Below are 18,504 nucleotides of genomic sequence, written 5' to 3'. Positions count from 1 at the left end.
GAGACAGACAGACAGAGGGAGAAAGAGAAACATCGATCTGTTGCCTCCCCTACAACCCCATCTGTGGATTGAACCCTTAACCTTTTGGTATAGGGAAGACACTCCTAACCAACTGAGCCACCCAGCCAGGGCTGCACTCAGGCATTTAAAAAGAATTAAAAAGAGTTAATCACTGTTATTGGTTCAAGTACTTTATCTGACTTTGTCAGTGCTACTTATTACAATGACTAGTACTGTTATCTTTCATTTATGATGACCACGTTTAACATTATCTTTGATTCACATTGATAATGTTAAATATTAATATTTAGCTTAATATTTTAATAGCTGCAAAATTTCCTATAATTCACCTGCACCTTATTTTTGTACATTTAGCTTACTTCCTACTTTTATCACAGCCTTTCTTTAGCTAAATCATCATGCACATCAAATACTATTTACAGAGGATGAAATGAAATAGCTGAATCATCGAATATACATCTTTCTGAGGCCTTTGCTCTATATTGCCAGATTGGTTCCAAGAACATGTTGACAGTTTTATGCCCTTTTACAGTGTATTAGCATGTTCTTTTCTCCTAACTCTTGCCACCACTGGGTCTTTGCCAGTTTAAAAGATGAGAAAAGTAGTTTGTGTGTTTTTTAAGGGAGGGACAGAAAAAGAGAGAGAGATTGATTTGTTGTTCCACTTACTTATGCATTCATTGGCTGCCTCTTGTATGTGCTCTGAGCAGGGATCAAAGCCGAAACATTGGCATATTGGGATGACGCTCTAACCAACTGAGCTACGGGGTCAGGACTAACAACTTAATATTTTCATTTCCATTTTTAAAATTATAAATCAGGTTAAACACTTTAGTTACCATTGGTACTTTTTTTCTGTAAGTTCCATGTTTTATGCCCATTTTCTCTTCTATTTATCTTTTATTAGTTTGTAATAACTCTTTAGTAAAGAGATTGTTCAACTTGTTTGTATCATAAGTTGTAATGGTTTATTCACAATGTCATTTACCTTGTACTTTTGTTTATATTGTTAAATAAACTAAAGGGCCTGACTAAATAGTGAATAGAATGAAGGTAAATGAAAGCATCAGGAGATGGTTTCATAATTTTCATACTCATGTATAATTTAAAGGAATCTCCTTTGGTTATTATTAATGCCTGCATCATCAATCTGGTAGATTAAAAATGGAAGCCCTGACCGACAGGGAGCATGGACTGATGGACCCAGGAAGTGGAGATGAAGCCCAGTTTATCGGAGGACAAGCTTCAGAGGAAGCTGTGGAAGAATCTACTCAAACCCGGGAACCTGAAACCTGCTCTCTGCCGTTGAGTCAGAATAGTGGGAATGAACTGCCTGCCAGCCAGCCTCAGCCCTTTTCAGCCCAGGGAGACATGGAAGAAGAAGAAGACATGATAATAGAAGACTATGAGAGCGATGGAACATAGGAACCAGCCCACTAGTCACATTGCTACTTGACAGATTCACATTAGTTTTAGTCAGTGGTACTTGAACAGAGATATAATATATATTTCAAGTGAATTACAGTGTAAGTTTTCACTCTTGTAGTATTTCAGCACAAAACTGACTCTTCTCTCGAAGTAAATAGAAAAGCCTTCAAATATATCTTTTTTTTCTCTAGTATTTATTTAATCTTGTGAGTGGTATTGAGAGAAGAGGCCAGTGTGTATGAAGTGTGTTTGAACATTATGCCAAGTATCTCAAAATGTGAAGGAATAATTCAGAATACAAAAAGTTTATGGGGTTGTAAATATGAATTATAAAACAGCTTAGTATGCAATTATGAGTGTAAATAAACTTTGTGCCTTACAGTTTCTCTATGGTCTCTTAACTTCTTGGATACCTTTTTAATATGTTGTACAATGGAATATTTTGGATACTTTTTGGAAAATATTACATAATTTATATCAAAATTAAAGTGTTTAATGTCTTTCTGTTTCTCCTATCTTAATATTTCCTAACGTGTACTGTCTGCGGTGTATCATTGGGCATAGGATATGAAACTCCTTCATCCAGAGTCGAACTTTTGTAAAAAAAAGGGAAGACTGGCTGCCTTGGCGGAGAACTCTCCGGAGGGTTAGGCACCCTTCACTACCACCTGGGTCCTTACCTTTGCTTTGAGGTGCGGGCGCGGGGGTTGGGGGACGGGCACCGACCGGCCAGGGCTCCTAGCGGGGCCCCAACAAAGCCGGGCGGGGCAAGGCTTGGCTCGGCCCCGCCCCGAGAGCCGGATCCCGGTTTCAGTCCTGCGGGCAGGGAGCGCGCTCTTCCGGCGGCCGCGCAGGTGAGGAGGGTCCGGGGGGGCCCACGTGACCGGGACGCGGGCGGGCGGGCGGGGCCGGCGCCTCCCGGCAGGTGCGCGGATGGGGTGGGGGGTCCTGGACCCCTCAGAGCTTCCTGGGCCCGCGGCGCTCGATCCCGGCCCCGCCTTCACCTGCGGCCGAGCCCGGACGCCGGCGCGGTAAGAGGCAGCGGGGCACGGTCCGGAGGGCCCGCCCGCCCGGTCTCATTCAGGGACACAAGTGCGCGGCCGGGCGCCGTCCTTCCGGGCGCGGGGAGCCTGCTTACCGAGGCGGGCAGGGCAGCGCCGGCTGAGTTCCGGTCACTCTGCGGGGGACGCTCCCAGGACTGAGCGTGCATTTTCACTCCGAGACGCCAAGACGGAGCACGCGCGCGGGTGGGCAGAGCAGGGGACGGAGCGAGGTGGGTGGGACCCGACGCCCAGCGGCGAGCTCGGGAGCCGTCGGAGCGGAGAGGTTGGGTGGCCCGTGGCACGCACTCGCGGGTGAATTAAAACCCTCAGGGCCTTTCCCAGCCCCTGGAGCCCCAAACACCCTAAATCTGCCCCTTCCTCGGGCCCCGCAGAACGTTAAAGCCCGCCGCAGCTGCGGTTCTGCTTGTGTAAAGGTAACCAAGCTCGCTCCTGGGACGCTTTGCCGGGGGGACCGTTTCTCCTGCCTCTGCGATGGCTTTCCCAGGTGTGAGTCCCGGGGGCATGCAGGCAGGGACGGGGCTTGAAGAAAACAAGACCCAGCGAAGTGGGCTCTCGGCGACACCCTGGACCCAGATAGTTAAGACCTGCCCAAGTACAGCTGAGCATTCCCTTCTGACATCAAATATTTCGCTGTTACACAATTCTTCAGATTTATACTTTTTTGCTTTTTATTTAAACATTAATAAAGTGGTCTAATTCAAATAAGTCACCTTTCACCGGTGAAGATAAATCCATTACTTTTTTGTTTACAGTGAGCTAATTTAGCAATGGAGTATCCTTTAAATGCATATACAGTGTAGATATTGAGGGATATTATGTAAAACTTGGTAAAATTGTGCTTTTGCTTCTACTCTTAGGAAAATATACTTCAAAACTGTAGTAGTACTTTGTATTTCTAGAATTTAAACGTAGGTAAAGATAAAAAATAAAGAGGCAACAAATAATCTTTATCACTTCTAGAGCTCCTGCTTTGCATTGGGCACCATGCTAGGACTATCATAGTTAATTCTTTAAAATTGGAGTGTCCCATTAGAAGACCCCCCAACTTAGACTTCTTTATCGCCACCCCTTCTTGGGTGATCTATCTAGTCTGTGGCAGTACATGCCCTTCTGTACATAGACTGCACACTTGACATCTCCAGCTGGATTTCAAACTCTCCGGGGCTGCTTCTCCCCAAGGCTAAACTCGAGGGAAGAAGAAATGTTGCTTCAAAGTAAGGTATTGCCAGAGGGACTAAGGTAGGGGATATAGATGAAACAAGATTGGTCATAAATTGATAATCATTGAAGATGGTTGATGGGTACATTAGAGTTCATCATACTATTCTTTCCATTTTTTATTATGTTTGAAAATTTATGTTTAAAAAGTTTAATTAAAAAATAATTTAATTTCCTGTATCTAGAATTTGACCTCTTCTTGCTATCTCTATTGCTACCACCATGGCCTGCTGGATTATTTCAGGGGCCTCCTAGCTAGTCTCCGTTTTCACCCTTGTCTCACTGGCCTCCATGCCTTAATAGTTAACATGCCGGGCACTCTAACAAGACATTTGCACGAGCTGCTCCATCTACCTGGAATGCTTTCCCTGGAATAGCTGCCTAGCTTCCTCCTTTATCTCCTTCATTTCTATATTCAGATATCTTGTTGCCTATGAAGACTTTCCTGGTCATTCTATTTAAAATTGTAACATCCTGCCAGAACCGGTTTGGCTCAGTGGATAGAGCGTCGGCCTGCGGACTCAAGGGTCCCGGGTTTGATTCCGGTCAAGGGCATGTACCTTGGTTGCGGGCACATCCCCAGTGGGGGGTGTGCAGGAGGCAGCTGATCGATGTTTCTCTCTCATCGATGTTTCTAGCTCTCTATCCCTCTCCCTTCCTCTCTGTAAAAAAATCAATAAAATATATTTAAAAAAAAAAAAAAAAAAAAATTGTAACATCCTGCCCATGGTGCACACCTTATCCCCTTTCTTAACTTTGTTCCTGAGCATTCAATCTATTTCACTTCCCTTGTCTACTATCATCTGTCTCACTGGAAGGCAAAGGTTTCGGTTGGCTTCCTTCACTGATACACTTTCAGCATGGTACACAGCACTGATACCCCTAGTACATAGCAGGTGTTCAGTAAATATTTGTTGAATGATCAATCTCCATTTTACAAAGTAAAATAAAGCAAGCCTTAGGAATTTCTAAATTGTTCAATATTATAAGGTGGGATTAGCATTTTAAGTTTTGATGCCACACACACACACACACACACACAAATAAATTTTAAAAAGTAAAGACAAGCCCTAACCGGTTTGGCTCAGTGGATAGAGCGTCGGCCTGCGGACTGAGGGGTCCCGGGTTCGATTCCGGTCAAGGGCATGTGCCTTGGTTGCGGGCACATCCCCAGTGGGGGATGTACAGGAGGCAGCTGGTCGATGTTTCTCTTTCATTGATGCTTCTAACTCTATCCCTCTCCCTTCCTCTCTGCAAAAAATCAATAAAATGTATTTTTTAAAAAAAATAAATAAATAAATAAAAAGTAAAGACAAAAAATAAATTTTGATGCTACCTCCATAGTGCCAAGTACAATGTCATGTGCCCAGTGAGTCTCCAAGTAAATATACATGTAAGCAATTTGAGGGAGAAATTCATGTGCTATAAACCTAGTTACATTAGCAAATGCTTTCATTCTTTTTGTATTTGTGTCCATGAAGGAAATCAACAGGTTTAGTAAAGGTACTTTTTCTGTGCCCTATTTTTTGGGTGGATTGAATACCCTGTAAGGTAACTTCTGAGTCTCTCCATGGCAATAGCAGTGGCATTTAGATAATTGTTCTGAAAAGAGTGATATACATGGTCATTGCTGCTGCTCTGTGTTGTGCTTTCGGGGAATCTATACTTTTGGTGATATTTTTTCTCTGAGAAATCAGTTTTTAAAATCTAATATCAAGTATTAATATTTCAGAGTGGCAGAAGCAATGCCCCTAAACTGACTTTCCTGACTTGAGAAAGAAAGGGGCTCTTCATCCCCTGTGTTTAACAGACTGCTTCTCGGGGCCATTCATTCCAAAGCAGATTTGAGTTAATGAAAATGAAGAGTATGTACTGACTTATCATTTTTCTGTTTGCTCAAACTTAAATATTTAGATTTAGGTGTTTGAGGAAAGGACCCTACTTGGAAAGTGGTAGCATCCTGTCTTGTTAAAATGTAGTCCTATTTTTGTTTTTTTAGATTTTGTTGTTTACAGAGCTCATTCATAAGTTAGACTTATAAATGTTTTCATTCAGGGCTAAGATTTAAGTTTTTGATTGCCCTTAAAATTGTATAGAATGATGATTATGTCCCTGGCTAACATAATTGTTATATATGTTTAAAATACACAACTTTATGTTATTTTATATATCATCATAGACATGATCCTATCGGTTTCCTAAATGTGATCATTTGCTGCTGAGTAAATAAAATCAGCATAAAAATAATAAAAAACTAAGCATAAGTGATATCTAATCTTGGCCACAGGTGTAGAAATCACAAATGTCTTCAAAGGATGGGAGATCCAGGAATCGAGACAGGCACTACAATGAGGTCTCCAGGGACTTGGCCCATGAAGATGGCACCATAAGAACCCTCCAGACTCTCCGTGACAGTGAGCTGGCTGTGAGCGCTGATCCTTTGCCACCACCCCCTCTCCCATTACAGCCACCATTTGGCCCTGACTTCTACTCAAGTGACACAGAGGAACCGGCCATAGCACCAGACCTCAAACCCGTAAGGCGCTTCGTCCCTGAGTCCTGGAAGCACTTCTTCAGAGGGAAGAAAAAGGACCCAGAATGGGATAAGCCGGTATCAGACATCAGATACATCTCAGACGGAGTGGAGTGTTCGCCTCCATCCTCTCCAGGGAGACAAAACCACCACTCACCCTCCAACTCCGACAAAGATCCTTACGGAGGGTCAGAAGGAACCTTTAATTCCCGGAAAGAGGCCGAAGCGATGCTTCCCCAGGATCCCTATGGGTCTCTGGGCCGGCACACACAAACGGCTCTAACGTACAGTGAGAAGGTGGAGGCCTACAACCTGAGGTACTCCTACATGAAGTCGTGGCCTGGCCTGCTGAGAATCCTCGGGGTGGTGGAGCTGCTGCTGGGGGCGGGCGTCTTCGCCTGTGTCACAGCTTACATTCACAAGGACAGTGAGTGGTATAACATGTTTGGCTATTCCTCGCCCACGGCCATGGGAGGCTTTGGTGGCCTGGGCAGTGCATATGGGGGCTACTACTACAGTGGCCCCAAAACTCCTTTTATACTCGTGGTTGCTGGATTAGCTTGGATCACCACCATTATTATTCTGGTTCTTGGCATGTCCATGTATTATCGGACCATTCTTTTGGACTCTAACTGGTGGCCCCTGACTGAGTTTGGAATTAACATCGCCTTGTTTATTTTGTATATGGCTGCAGCCATAGTCTATGTGAATGATATCAACCGAGGTGGACTCTGCTACTATCCAGTATTTAATACACCAATGAATGCAATGTTCTGTCGGGTAGAAGGAGGACAGACAGCAGCGATGGTCTTCCTGTTTGTCACCATGATTGTTTATCTCATCAGTGCTTTGGTTTGCCTCAAGTTATGGAGGCATGAGGCAGCTCGGAGACATAGGGAATACATGGAACAACAGGAGGTAAGGAATTTCACAATCTTTCGTTTGTTTTTTGTGGGGTTTTTTTTCTGTTATTTACTCCCTTGTTAAATATGTATAGTTCTCAAAACAAGGATTTTATAGAAGCCTTTTTTTTTTTTAATGATCTGAAGTTGAAAAGCTCCGTATCTGACATGGTAGGACTGGAATAGCCCACTCAGCAGTGTCACTGTTGTGTGGCATTGCAAGTAGACACCAGATGTGTAACATAATACAGAGCTTGTTGGCTGCATTATTGTGTCTCTCTGATGCTTAAGGGAAAACATAGATACTGAATTCCTGCAAAGGAGAATAACAACATGCTCAGTAAATAAAATGTCTCATTATTAAAGTAAGTTAGAGAACAGTCTTGATTCTTCAGTATGGTAAGACAGTAAAAAAATTATAATTTTTGTTAGAGGAGCAGAGTGCTCATTTAAATCTGTTACCATGAGTCCCAGTTTCTTCCAGTGAGTTAAAGTCAAGTAAGAATATGATGAACCACATATGATTTTTTAAGTATCAAGAAGCTAAGTTGTAATAAACATACTCTGAAAACTTACCCAGGTGTTTTGATGTTTCATCCTTATTTTAGGGAGATGAGTGTTCCAAAATTAGAGTGGGATCCATGTACTTTACTTCATTTCTAGGATTTAACTATTTAAATATATGGAAGAGGAGGAGGAGGAGAATTAATAATACCTACAGAATAAGATTGTATCAAAGCCTTATTTAAAATAATTTTATTTTGTTATGCGTATGTTCTACTAGCTTCAATATACCCTGAAATAAGCTAATGTCTTGCTTTCATCTTTTTTGTTTTGTTTTGTTTTCGTCTTCTAAGGAGTAGTGTGTAGTAGAATTTCCTATAACACTGAAAATGTCTTATTACTTTAACTTTTTTCTTTACCTCAAGTTAACTATATTTGCATCTTTTCTTGCTTTTCTAAAAATCTCCTAGATACATAATTGCACATAGTGTACAGGGATGGGCAAAAGTAGGTTGTAATACAAATAAATAATACAATAATCAATAAATAATAATAAAAGAATAAACTGTTTCAAGTACTCACAATTGTACGCTTACTTTTGCCCACTCCTATATATTGGGCAAAACTATAGATAAAGTAAAGTCCTGTCCTTAGTTACTGGATGAGCTATTTGTTTACCCATTGACTTATATGGTTTGTTTTTATTCTTTTGCATGAATCTTATGCATAACAACTACAAAAAACTTGACTAAGTTTATATCAAGAAGCTTCTTCTTTTGTTTTAATTGGTAAAATTTTTATTTGGGAAAAATATATCCAGTACCTTATGTAATATGGAGAACCTCAGCATGTTTAATGTGATCCACACTCTTTTGTCACAAAATATATTAATCTTACTAGAACTTGACCTAGATTTAAGTTTTTTTTCTAAAAGCTTATTTGGGCATTGTTAAGCAAATTTCTTAAATTTACATCTGTGGATACAAAGTAAAGAACTTGTATACAAAGCAAAGAATTTCAATCAGTTTGAAATCTGGATAGTGAAACATACATCCTCATAATTTTAGGGAAATTTAATAACAACAGAGTTCTTAATGTCATTTCAAAATTCTACATTAATAGTATCTGTAATTATCAACATAATTCTTTCATTTTCTGATAAAAACTTGTTTCTATCAGACTTTTCATGACTGATTGGACTTGAATCACCTCTGATGTTACTGTAACTTCCTAAAAGGTAGAGATGTAATGGCCTGTGGCTTTTTTCTGTTAACTTTACAATGTAACTGTCTCAGACTCTTTAATTGTGCAAGGTAATGGGAGCCAAGCATAAAGAAAATCTCTAGGTGATTCAAAGCAACTTACCTAAGTCTCTACCATCTCCATATTTCCAACTCTGCTCTTTGTCCCTGATTGACAAGGAATCACCCTTACCCCATCTCCTCTGGTTCTCCACTGGCCCATCAACACGTGGCCAAAAGTAGGAGGACCATCTGAAAAGTAGAGAATCGACCTCTGTAAAATTGAGATTGGGCTAAATGCAAATGGATGAAAATATTTGCAAAGTAACTCCACATGACTTTGAAAAATCATGTTAACTCTTTTTGTTCCAGATAAGTGAACCATCATTTCCATCGAAAAGAAAAATGGTAAGAAAAAAGTTCACCTTGTATTTTATCTCTATAGATTTGTTAAATACTTTTCTCTCTTGTCTATAAATCTACAGAGTAGATCCTCTTTCTCTGAAGGTGCATCTATTACACTGAGTTCATAAGAGGACTTTCAGGTTTTTTCTAATACGTAAAGGACCAAGTTAAGTAAGGCTATTAATAGCTGCTTTTACTTTTGTTAGATGAATGATTATGCAAGTGAACTGTTGGTTCTTGTATGTTTAAATTTTAATCTTTTAAAATAAAGGTAATTCTCCCAAGCTTTCTGCAGTCTCTTTAAAGTTCTTTCAGATGCCAAATTTTGTTGAGTCAGGAAAGAAATTTCTATTCCACCATTTACTAATTGTGTGGTGGTAAGCAAGTATTGAAACTTCTAATGCTTTAGTTCCTTCATCTATAAAATTGGAATAATAATAATTTCTACCTCGCATGATTGCTGAGACGATTAAATGAGATTCTATTATAATTATTTACATATATGTAATTAATATATTTTAATCATAATTTTACCTCATTGAAAAGTTCTTTTTTAAGATATTGGGTATTACTTCTAAGCAAAAAATTGAGAATCCAGTTTATCGATTTGTTTCTTTCTTTGAAAAGGGAGTATATTCACTTGGTCCAAAATTCAAAAGAAGCTCTAATACAAAGTCTTCTCTCCTATATTTTGCTTTCCAGTTCTCCTGCTTGGAGACAGCCAGTGTTATTAGTGTCTTGTGTTTCCTTTCAGAAATGTGTTACGTATACGTTCGCTCTCCTCCCCGTTTTACACAAATGGTAGCATACCATCTACACTATTATGTTCCTGACTTTTTCCGCTTAACAATACATTTCTTTTTTAAAATATTTTTATTGACTTATTGTTAAAGAGAGAGAATAAGTGTGAGAGAAAAGCATTGGATTTGTTTTCCACTTAGTTATGTATTTATTGGTTGCTTCTTGTATGTGCCCTGACTGGGGTTCAAATCTGCAACCTTGGCATATCACGATGATGCTCTAGCCAACTGAGCTACCCGGCCAGGACAAACAATACATTTCTAAGATGTTTCCTTATTAGTACATGAAGAACTTCTCCATTCTCTTTTTACAGTGCAGTGTGATGCAGAGAAAATAAACTTTGGGATCAGGCAAATCTGAATTGGAATATAAGATCAGCTACTTAATAGCTCTGTGACCCTGAGGAAATTACTTACCATCTCTGAATTTCAGTTTTCTGTCACTTGTTTGGAACTGTCTACTAGGCTATTCCTTCTTTGGTATTTTATTTTATTTTTTTAGAGCTTTTTATTATTATTATTGATTTTTAGAGACAGAAGGGAGATGGAGAGAGAGAAACATCAATGTGAGGGTGAAACATTCATTAGCTGCCTCCTGCACACCACTCCCTCTACCGGGGATTGAGCCCGCAACCAGGGCATGTGCTCTGATCAGAAATTGAACTGGCAACCTTTGGGTGCATGGAAGGATGCCCAACCAACTGAGCCACACCAGCCAGGTATTTTAACAGCTACAATTTATAAAGAGTAAATAAGATAATTTAAAAAATAATAATATATAGACATACACTAAGATCAAATAGAGACAGAAACTAATTCTAATAAATCCCTAAATGCTGAGCAGATTTTCTTTTTCAAGCTAGAAAAGCCAAAATCTAATCTGGGCATCGAAAGTAATGGTGTGGGTTTGGGGTCGGGGGCCTATGCTTCATTACATTATTCTCTCAGAGGGAGAGAAAACTGGGAATTGGGCAGATGGACACTGAAGCACTTATCTAGCTCGCCCTATTTCTAACCTAACAGAATATTCATTCAGCCCCCTTTTTTTCATTCAGCCCATTTTTAATTTGAGAGGCTTAGTAATTATATCCAAAGCATTACTTATCCCGTTGCTTAATTACCTTCTCTTGCCTCACAATAAAGCTTTTCTGAAATTTGCTGACAAAACTAGTTTTTGTGAAAAGGAAAGAGAGGCCCTATGTGGGGGCTTGTGTTTGTAATCAGAACACTGCTTGAGCGTGGTCTGGCCCAGGGCTGGAGCCAGTGCATCCGTCCTGTGAAAGCTTAAAGTGGTTTTCATTCTTTGTCTCAGGTCCAGTTCCAGACCTTTTTCCCCAACAGGGTTTTCTGAATGGATGATTAATGAGGTTCACCCTAAAAGAGTGGAAGACAATGTTAGGAGCATAAAGACAGAAACACATTGAAGCAGACGAAATAGTCTTTGTGGAAGTGTTCTGGCTTCTTAAAACTCCCTCTTTATATTAAAAGGTAAATGTTGGAAATAGGGATAGTAAGGAAAATGAGTAGTTCCTGCTTGAAAAAACTTTACCCAGGAAAAAGCCAAACCTCCCATGGACTGTCCTGCCTGATGTGAGGGCCTGCTCAGAGGTGGTCTGGTTCCCCTTCACCTAGTACCTGGGCTGCAGACTTCTCCTTTTCTTTTCTTTCTTTTTTAAAAAAATATGTTTTATTGATTTTTTACAGAGAGGAAGGGAGAGGGATAGAGAGTTAGAAACATCGATCATCTGCCTCCTGAACACCCCCTACTGGGGACGTGCCCAAGGTTCATGCCCTTGACCGGAATCGAACCTGGGACCCTTCAGTCTGCAGGCCGACGCTGTATCCACTGAGCCAGACCGGTCAGGGCCAGACTTCTCCTTTTCATAACCCTCCCCTGGTTAGCAGCCTGGGAGTCTGATCCTCTAATCTGGCTGCGCGGTTTGGGGAGTTAGGAGCTAGTGGTTTTTACAATGACCTAATGTTAGAACAAACCTCAAAGGCAGCCTTAGAGATAGAAAATCAAGAAACAAAGGATTTTAAAAGCTGCCTGGCATGGTTTTAAAATCTCATTTGATATTTGTTTTCAGTGAAGTAGGGGCCCTCCCAAGCTACTCTCAGTTTAGTTTACTTTAACAAGCATGAGCCAGGGGTCCATGGGGGCAGAGGAGGGGAGCTGACCGCCCTGAGGAGGAATCAGTGTGCCCAGCTCAAGTTCATTCCTCCAGCAGGATGGCATTGCCCGCCCCACCCTGCTCAAACTCCTTTCTGGCATGCTACCAGACCTTCAGGGAACTTAGCGATTGAACAATATACAGTTAAGTAGACCATTTCCTTGTATTACTCATTTGAAGTATCAGTGAGCCAAAAAGTTCTGGGTTTTAATTGTGGCCTTTGCACGCCACAGCTGTGGGACCTTGGAGAATGTACTAAACCTCTCTGAACGTGGCTCCTATGTGGAAACCCCTTTCCTGGCATCCACCAACCTGACCAACTTGTTTGGTGTTCTGGGCACTGCTTGGTGGGGTCTTGAACACTCTTTTCCCAGCCCCAAAGCTGCGTATCCATCTTAGCCGGCCTGGTCTAGGGCAGGTTCGCAGGCCTTCCACTCCCTCTGCCCTTCTTTCGGCTATTTTAGCTCGTAAGGCTTGTCTCCCATATTTCCTCCCTGGGCCACTTCATCTTATGTTCTTTTCCTGTCTTTTGAATGTACCATTTTTACTAAAAAGGCCTCTGGAGCTCTCCAGCGTAGAAACCAGGGTGACTTAAACTACCACCTCCAGGATCCTTACAGCCTCTCAGGGAATCGCGGGTTAGGGACACTGGGCAAGTTAAAGGCATCCAGCACCTCCCCTCCAGATTCGTTGCTTTCCTTTCCGATAATGAAAGCAATGCAACATGCATCCCTCTCTGGCCTACTCAGTGGCTACTTGTAATTCATTCATCTCAGGTTCTGGTGTCATTCTTTCTCATTCCACTTAAGAAGACTTGTTCCATTTTTGTTCCCTGAATTTCTTATTTTGGACTACATTTTTTATTCTTTTACAATTGGTTGGGTGTATAAATCCTAAATAAATAAAGTACTTAAGACGCCCACACCCACCATGTCATCGTCCACCTTTGACATACACATGATCGGGGTTGGAGGGTGTTGTACCTATTACGAGCTCTCCCCTATCTCAGTGTGTCCCTTTAGCTGTTACAGAAACAGAACAACTTTGTGACTATAAAACATGTAATTCTAAAGTGACGTGTTAATTGTTATTTCTGCTTTTGTTCTTCTTGCCCCTCCCTCCATTTTCTTCTAAGGATAAACTCCGCTGTTTTTTTCTCCTTCTGTCTCTGTTTATAAACAAATCTTTTTCTCCCTCACGATAGTGTGAAATGGCCATCGGCGGTGACAGACAGAGAGACCAAGAAGTTCATTTCAAAGAATTGAGACCAACAAATATGAAACCTGAAATACTGAGTGGACATATCCCCTCAGGCCACATTCCCAAACCTATCATGTTGCCTGACTATGTGGCGTGAGTATCCATATAAATCCTTCTTCGGGGTAGAAATTGAGAGTTTCCATTTGGGCCTTTAGTTTTTCTTTTTGTCTCCGAGTTAATCCTCTCTGCTTGCAGTCATTTCTGTTTGAGCAGCTGTTTGTTACCTGTGAGGTAGCATATTGAGTTGGAGGTGCGCAGTATGGTCAGTGAGGAATAAGCTAAACTGATTTCGAATTCAGCTTGTTTTAGTGAACAAGTTATAACTCTGGTTAATCCCTCTCCCTCCCTCCCCCCAGAAAATACCCTGTGATTCGTACAGATGAGGAACGGGAGCGCTATAAGGCTGTGTTCCAAGACCAGTTTTCAGAGTACAAGGAGCTCTCTGCAGAAGTCCAGGCCGTCTTGAGGAAGTTCGATGAGCTGGACGCAGTGATGAGCAGACTGCCGCATCATTCGGGGAACCAACAGGTCAGTGTCTGCGGCTGCCTGGGAACACCGAGAGTAACGAAAGGATACATCTGACCTTTCTTGAAATATAGAGAAGTCATAACCACATGCGTCTGCTGTGTATGTCTAGGGAAGTAAGTCACTTGAGGTCGTCAAGGTGACTAGTCAAGGTTACAATTCAAATTATATAATTTAATGTCTTCGGCCTTAAATTATTAAACAGGATTTTATTTTCTCATTTAAGTAAAGTATAAATTGCATATTTTTATATAAAACTTAGAGTAAAGTTAGAAGGAACATTATATTGCTCTCAAAAGTTGAATAATCTCAACCTCTTACAATATGTGATAACATGAAAAAGAACTTTCCAACAAGGGTGAAAATGATGCTTAATAATAGCGAGTGTGATCATTATGTGCCAAGCACTTTACAGGCATCATTTCATATAAGTGAAGCTTCTCACAACCCTATGAGGTACTTATGGTTATTACTTCCATTTTACCAATAAGAAAGCTGAGTCGTAGGGAGGAGAATGAGCTTGCTCAAGGTCACACCGTGGCAGGCAGTGGCACTGGGACTCGCTTCTGGTTTCATGCAGGTGGGGCCTTTCCGTCTGTTCACCCCTCAGTGCCTGGCACATAGTAATCCTCACATGTCTGGTGAATTGCATTTTTGTGTATGAATATTGTGATTGCAGTCTTAGGTAAAAATTGTTTTCTGTTCTAATTCCCACTGTGCTTTGAGACACATTCTTGAGATAGGTTGTGCGTAAATGCAAGTGTTTTAATTCACAATATACTAAGTCTACAATATATTATTTTCAGGAACATGAGAGAATTTCAAGAATCCATGAAGAATTTAAGAAAAAAAAGAAGGTTAGTGAAATTATTTTCTTCAAAGTATATTATCCAGGTACAATGGAGACACCTGACAGATTTTAGATTCTTTTAGCTTTAAAAGTAGGTGTTTTTTTTTTATTTCTTATTTTGTTGATTTTTTTTTATTTTTTTTTTAGAGCAAGAGGAAGGGAGAAAGAGAGAGAAACATCAATGGGTTGCCTCCTGTACCCACCCCAACTGGGGATTGAACCTGCAACCAGGGCATGTGCCCTGACTGGGCAATTGAACTGTCAGCCTTTTGGTGCACAGGACAGTGCTCAACCAGCTGAGCCACACAACCAGGGCTGTTTTTCTGTGTTTCTTAAGATCCTACTTGTTAGGGGACCAGGGGTGCCTGCTGGACACCTTTTCTTCTCACCTTTGTTCTGTTCTGATGGCATTCTGTCGTGTCCTGATTTAGCCACCCAGGGAAAGGAGCACTGATACACCACTTGTCACCCACATTTCCTTCCCAAAGTTGCGTTACTTTACATGTTTCTAACTCCATTCTTCACTTGTTTGCACAAATCAGTAGAGGCCAAAGAGAGCTTTCATTAAACATTTCTATAGTTATTATTTACTTTGCATGTATTTTAAACTACTAAAGTTATAGGTACCTCAGCTCTTTGAACTTCTCAACTTTGCTGTGAACCTAAAACTATTCTAAAAAATACAGTTTATTAGAAACCTGTGGAGAGCTTAGCTGGTTTTCTTGCTAAGCAGATTTTGAAATCTACTGCAGGAAAATCTGTTAAGAAGGGTCATTTTCTGGGTGATAATGTATGTTTCTGAGTTCTTTGCTGAGGTAGCACAGGCTGACATTAACAACTGTGTTTCTTTTCTAGGACCCTACGTTTCTGGAAAAGAAAGAGCGCTGTGATTATCTAAAGAATAAACTTTCTCACATAAAGCAAAGAATTCAAGAATATGATAAAGTAATGAATTGGGATGTACAAGGTTATTCTTAAACCTTATCTGAAACTACTTTTTTAATATCAAACTTAATATTTATTTACTGTCTTTTTTTATGTTAGTCTCTGTGATATTCGAGAAGCAAGTGCTTCCTGAATCAGCTTTCGGTTGGTTTAGCCAGTCTGCAGTGTTAGAACAGTGTGGTTTCACATCAGACATTTCAGAAAAACTCAACTTTACGAAGAATGGAAGACATACTGAATTCATCTGTGTACAGTTTATGTTTATCTTTGTTGAAATTGAAAGTGATTTAGCGCTCATATCCTGGGGTGTGAGAGAAGATGAGTATCAGTTCTGGTGCTGAGGAAGTCTTGATTCTGGTGCTGTAGAGGATCAACTTTTCCTTTTTCACTCAGGCTGGCTCCTAAGATTTTCTAGGACAAATTTCTCATCCTAGCCAAATGTGTCATTTGTTCCCTGAAGAGGGTTTGAAGCCAACATCAACATTTTCAAGCCTGATGATCTTGGCCAAGTTGTGTGATCTCTCTATACCTATTTCCCCACCTGTAAAACGGGCCTAAAATAGTACCCACCTCATAGGGTTGTTATGAGGATTAAATGCGTAGAACAGCCTGGCACATTCTAAGCACTATATTAGTGTAAAATCTATAGAAATGCTTGTGAAATGAATAAACTATCTAGGATAAGTCTCTGGAAAGGTCCTTAATGAGCAAGCCCTGCCAACTAACCACAATGCCATGTGTCTCCTGACCTTCCCTGTTGTGTTGTTAATAACTCTAACCACACGTAGCCTTAAGTAGATGTTTCATTGTGGTTCTGTGCCCAATGGGCTCCAACACAGCCTTCCCATCTTTAATCAGTCTCCCTGTGCACACATCTCCACAGCCCAGCTATTCTGTACACATCCCATCTCATGGGACCATGTGGATGTTGTTTGGACATTTTCTCTGCTGTTTGGACGTTTATCCTCCGGCCCCATCATGTTACATTTACTTAGAATCCCCCTTTCACTTATTGGGGTGTTTCATCTTCCCAAGAACTATCTTGGCTTTGGGGCTTTATTCATGAGAAATGTTTTATTTTTATTAGTATGAACAATGAACTGCCTTAAAACATTTTTTGAAAATCCTTGTTATTGGATTCTATTCAGTAGCATTTATCTTGTAATTTCCCAGGTGTAGAAATACAATTTCTGCTCAATATAGCTGCCATTCAAATAATTGGTGTCCAAAGAATTTTCTAAAGTGAAACTGCTGAAAACGTGGAAATGCAGAGGGTTAAAAGTGTTGGTTACTGAATGAACCTCCTAGTTTTTCTTTGTCAATGAAATCTTATTTAATGTTGTTGTTATTTTAATACCATGGTGCTCAGACTATGCTTAGGGCCCTAAGAGTTTTAAGGTGACATAGGGAAGTGTGAGGCCCCCTCTGGAAGCACACACACCCCCTCCCAACTAGAACGGCTTCCCTTTCTATTTTATATATTGGGGCCCCATGCTAACAAACATTTCACTTAAGAGCACCAATGCTTTAAAAATAAAATAGATGAAATAATACATTTTGATAGACCGTAAAATTTTAGATTAATATTGAAATGAAGCGTTTAGGAAATTTAACTTTGTGAAACTTTATTTTACTACAATTGTAAATGTTAATTCTTGAGAAGTGGTGTTGTAACACTGATTTTTTTAAAAAATTTATATCCATACCTAGGCATATTAAAACTTGTTACCTGTTGTTTTGCTTTTCTAACATTCCTGTGTTGACTGGGCATGTTCTTGAAAATATTTTCATTATCATAAAGCACGCTGGGAAATCATTGCAAACCTGTAGGTCATGACATTCAGGTGGCTGTTTACTCCTCCCCCATTACTTGTAAGAATTCAAAGTCAAGGCCACTGTGTTGGTTTCCACAGGCTGCCATAACAAAGTACCACAAGCTGAGTGGCTTAAAACAGAAGTTTATTGCCTCTCAGTTTTGCAACCTAGAAGTCTGAAATTATGATGTCAGCAGGGCCAAGCTCCCTCTGAAACCTATGAGGAATCCTTCCTGGCTTCGGGTGGTTTCCTGGCAATCTTGGCATCCCTGGGCTTGTGTACGTATCATCCAGATCCTGTCTTCACACAGCTGTCTTCCGGTGAGGACACCAGGCATATTGGATTAGTGACTCGCCCTCCGTAGGATGACCTCATCTTAGCTAATTACACCTGCAAAGTCCCTGTTTCCAAATGACATCACATCCTAAGGTACCAGAGGTGGGGACTTCAACATAATCTTTTGGGGGTCGAAACCACAATTCAACCCGTAACAGCCACCTTTGGCAAGGTGTGAGGATTTGGAAGCAAAGATAATTCTCTACATTTTCCCCCTCTTATCTGACTTTAACATATATTCTAATCTCAAAGTTAATATAAGATTATGTCAGTGTGTCTAAAACTGGGAAAGAGGAAAGTATATATTCTTCACTTATTCATTTGCCAGTTATGTGCCAAATGTTTTCACTGAGCGGTTGTTGTAGCATTGAAGATACAGTAGTCAGTAGTCAGAGACCTTGGATTATAGTCTAACAGGAGATCTGAATGAGAAGACAAGAGGTTGGTGATGCAGTACACATTTTGATGTGCATTTCTGGAAATGAT

General features: G+C 40.6%; 3 protein-coding genes across 15 annotated transcripts in view; 2 read left to right on the top strand and 1 right to left on the bottom strand.

Moving 5' to 3' along the window:
• RAD17 (RAD17 checkpoint clamp loader component) overlaps positions 1-1,946 on the top strand; it is a 29,146-nt gene extending 27,200 nt beyond the window's left edge. For 3 of the 7 annotated variants that reach the window (XM_023751065.1, XM_023751054.1, XM_014452081.2), the window contains one exon: positions 1,179-1,833. In XM_023751065.1, coding sequence (XP_023606833.1) covers positions 1,179-1,446 — 268 coding nt within the window. In that variant the 3' untranslated portion in view covers positions 1,447-1,833. Of the gene's footprint in view, positions 1-1,178 lie in introns of all 7 variants that reach the window. The other 4 variants (XR_002828381.1, XR_002828382.1, XM_014452054.2 and 1 more) reach the window with 4 other exon arrangements.
• AK6 (adenylate kinase 6) overlaps positions 1-2,661 on the bottom strand; it is a 45,858-nt gene extending 43,197 nt beyond the window's left edge. The window contains exon 1 of the mRNA XM_006081367.3: positions 2,588-2,661. The gene's annotated coding sequence lies outside the window, so the exon portion shown is untranslated. The remainder of the gene's footprint in view (positions 1-2,587) is intronic.
• Positions 2,202-17,601, top strand: MARVELD2 (MARVEL domain containing 2). 7 transcript variants are annotated; one of them, XM_023751114.1, is made up of 8 exons: positions 2,347-2,480; positions 6,019-6,691; positions 6,959-7,182; positions 9,284-9,319; positions 13,492-13,640; positions 13,904-14,075; positions 14,879-14,929; positions 15,778-17,601. In XM_023751114.1, the coding sequence occupies exons 2-8, from the start codon at positions 6,034-6,036 to the stop codon at positions 15,898-15,900; spliced, it is 1,413 nt and encodes a 470-aa protein (XP_023606882.1). In that variant the 5' UTR covers positions 2,347-2,480; positions 6,019-6,033; the 3' UTR covers positions 15,901-17,601. The 7 variants fall into 7 exon arrangements, with proteins under 7 accessions (XP_006081420.1, XP_023606881.1, XP_023606882.1 ...); XM_014452108.2 differs by adding an exon at positions 5,464-5,596 and having other exon boundaries at positions 2,394-2,480; positions 6,019-7,182; XM_006081358.3 differs by lacking the exon at positions 2,347-2,480 and adding an exon at positions 2,202-2,303 and having other exon boundaries at positions 6,019-7,182.
• Positions 17,602-18,504: the final 903 nt, after the last annotated feature.

This window comes from Myotis lucifugus, unplaced genomic scaffold (assembly GCF_000147115.1).
Source record: "Myotis lucifugus unplaced genomic scaffold, Myoluc2.0 scaffold_0, whole genome shotgun sequence".
Classification (NCBI taxonomy): Eukaryota; Metazoa; Chordata; class Mammalia; order Chiroptera; family Vespertilionidae; genus Myotis; species Myotis lucifugus.
Note: the sequence above shows the minus strand (reverse complement) of the source record. Positions and strands in the feature narration are given on the sequence as shown.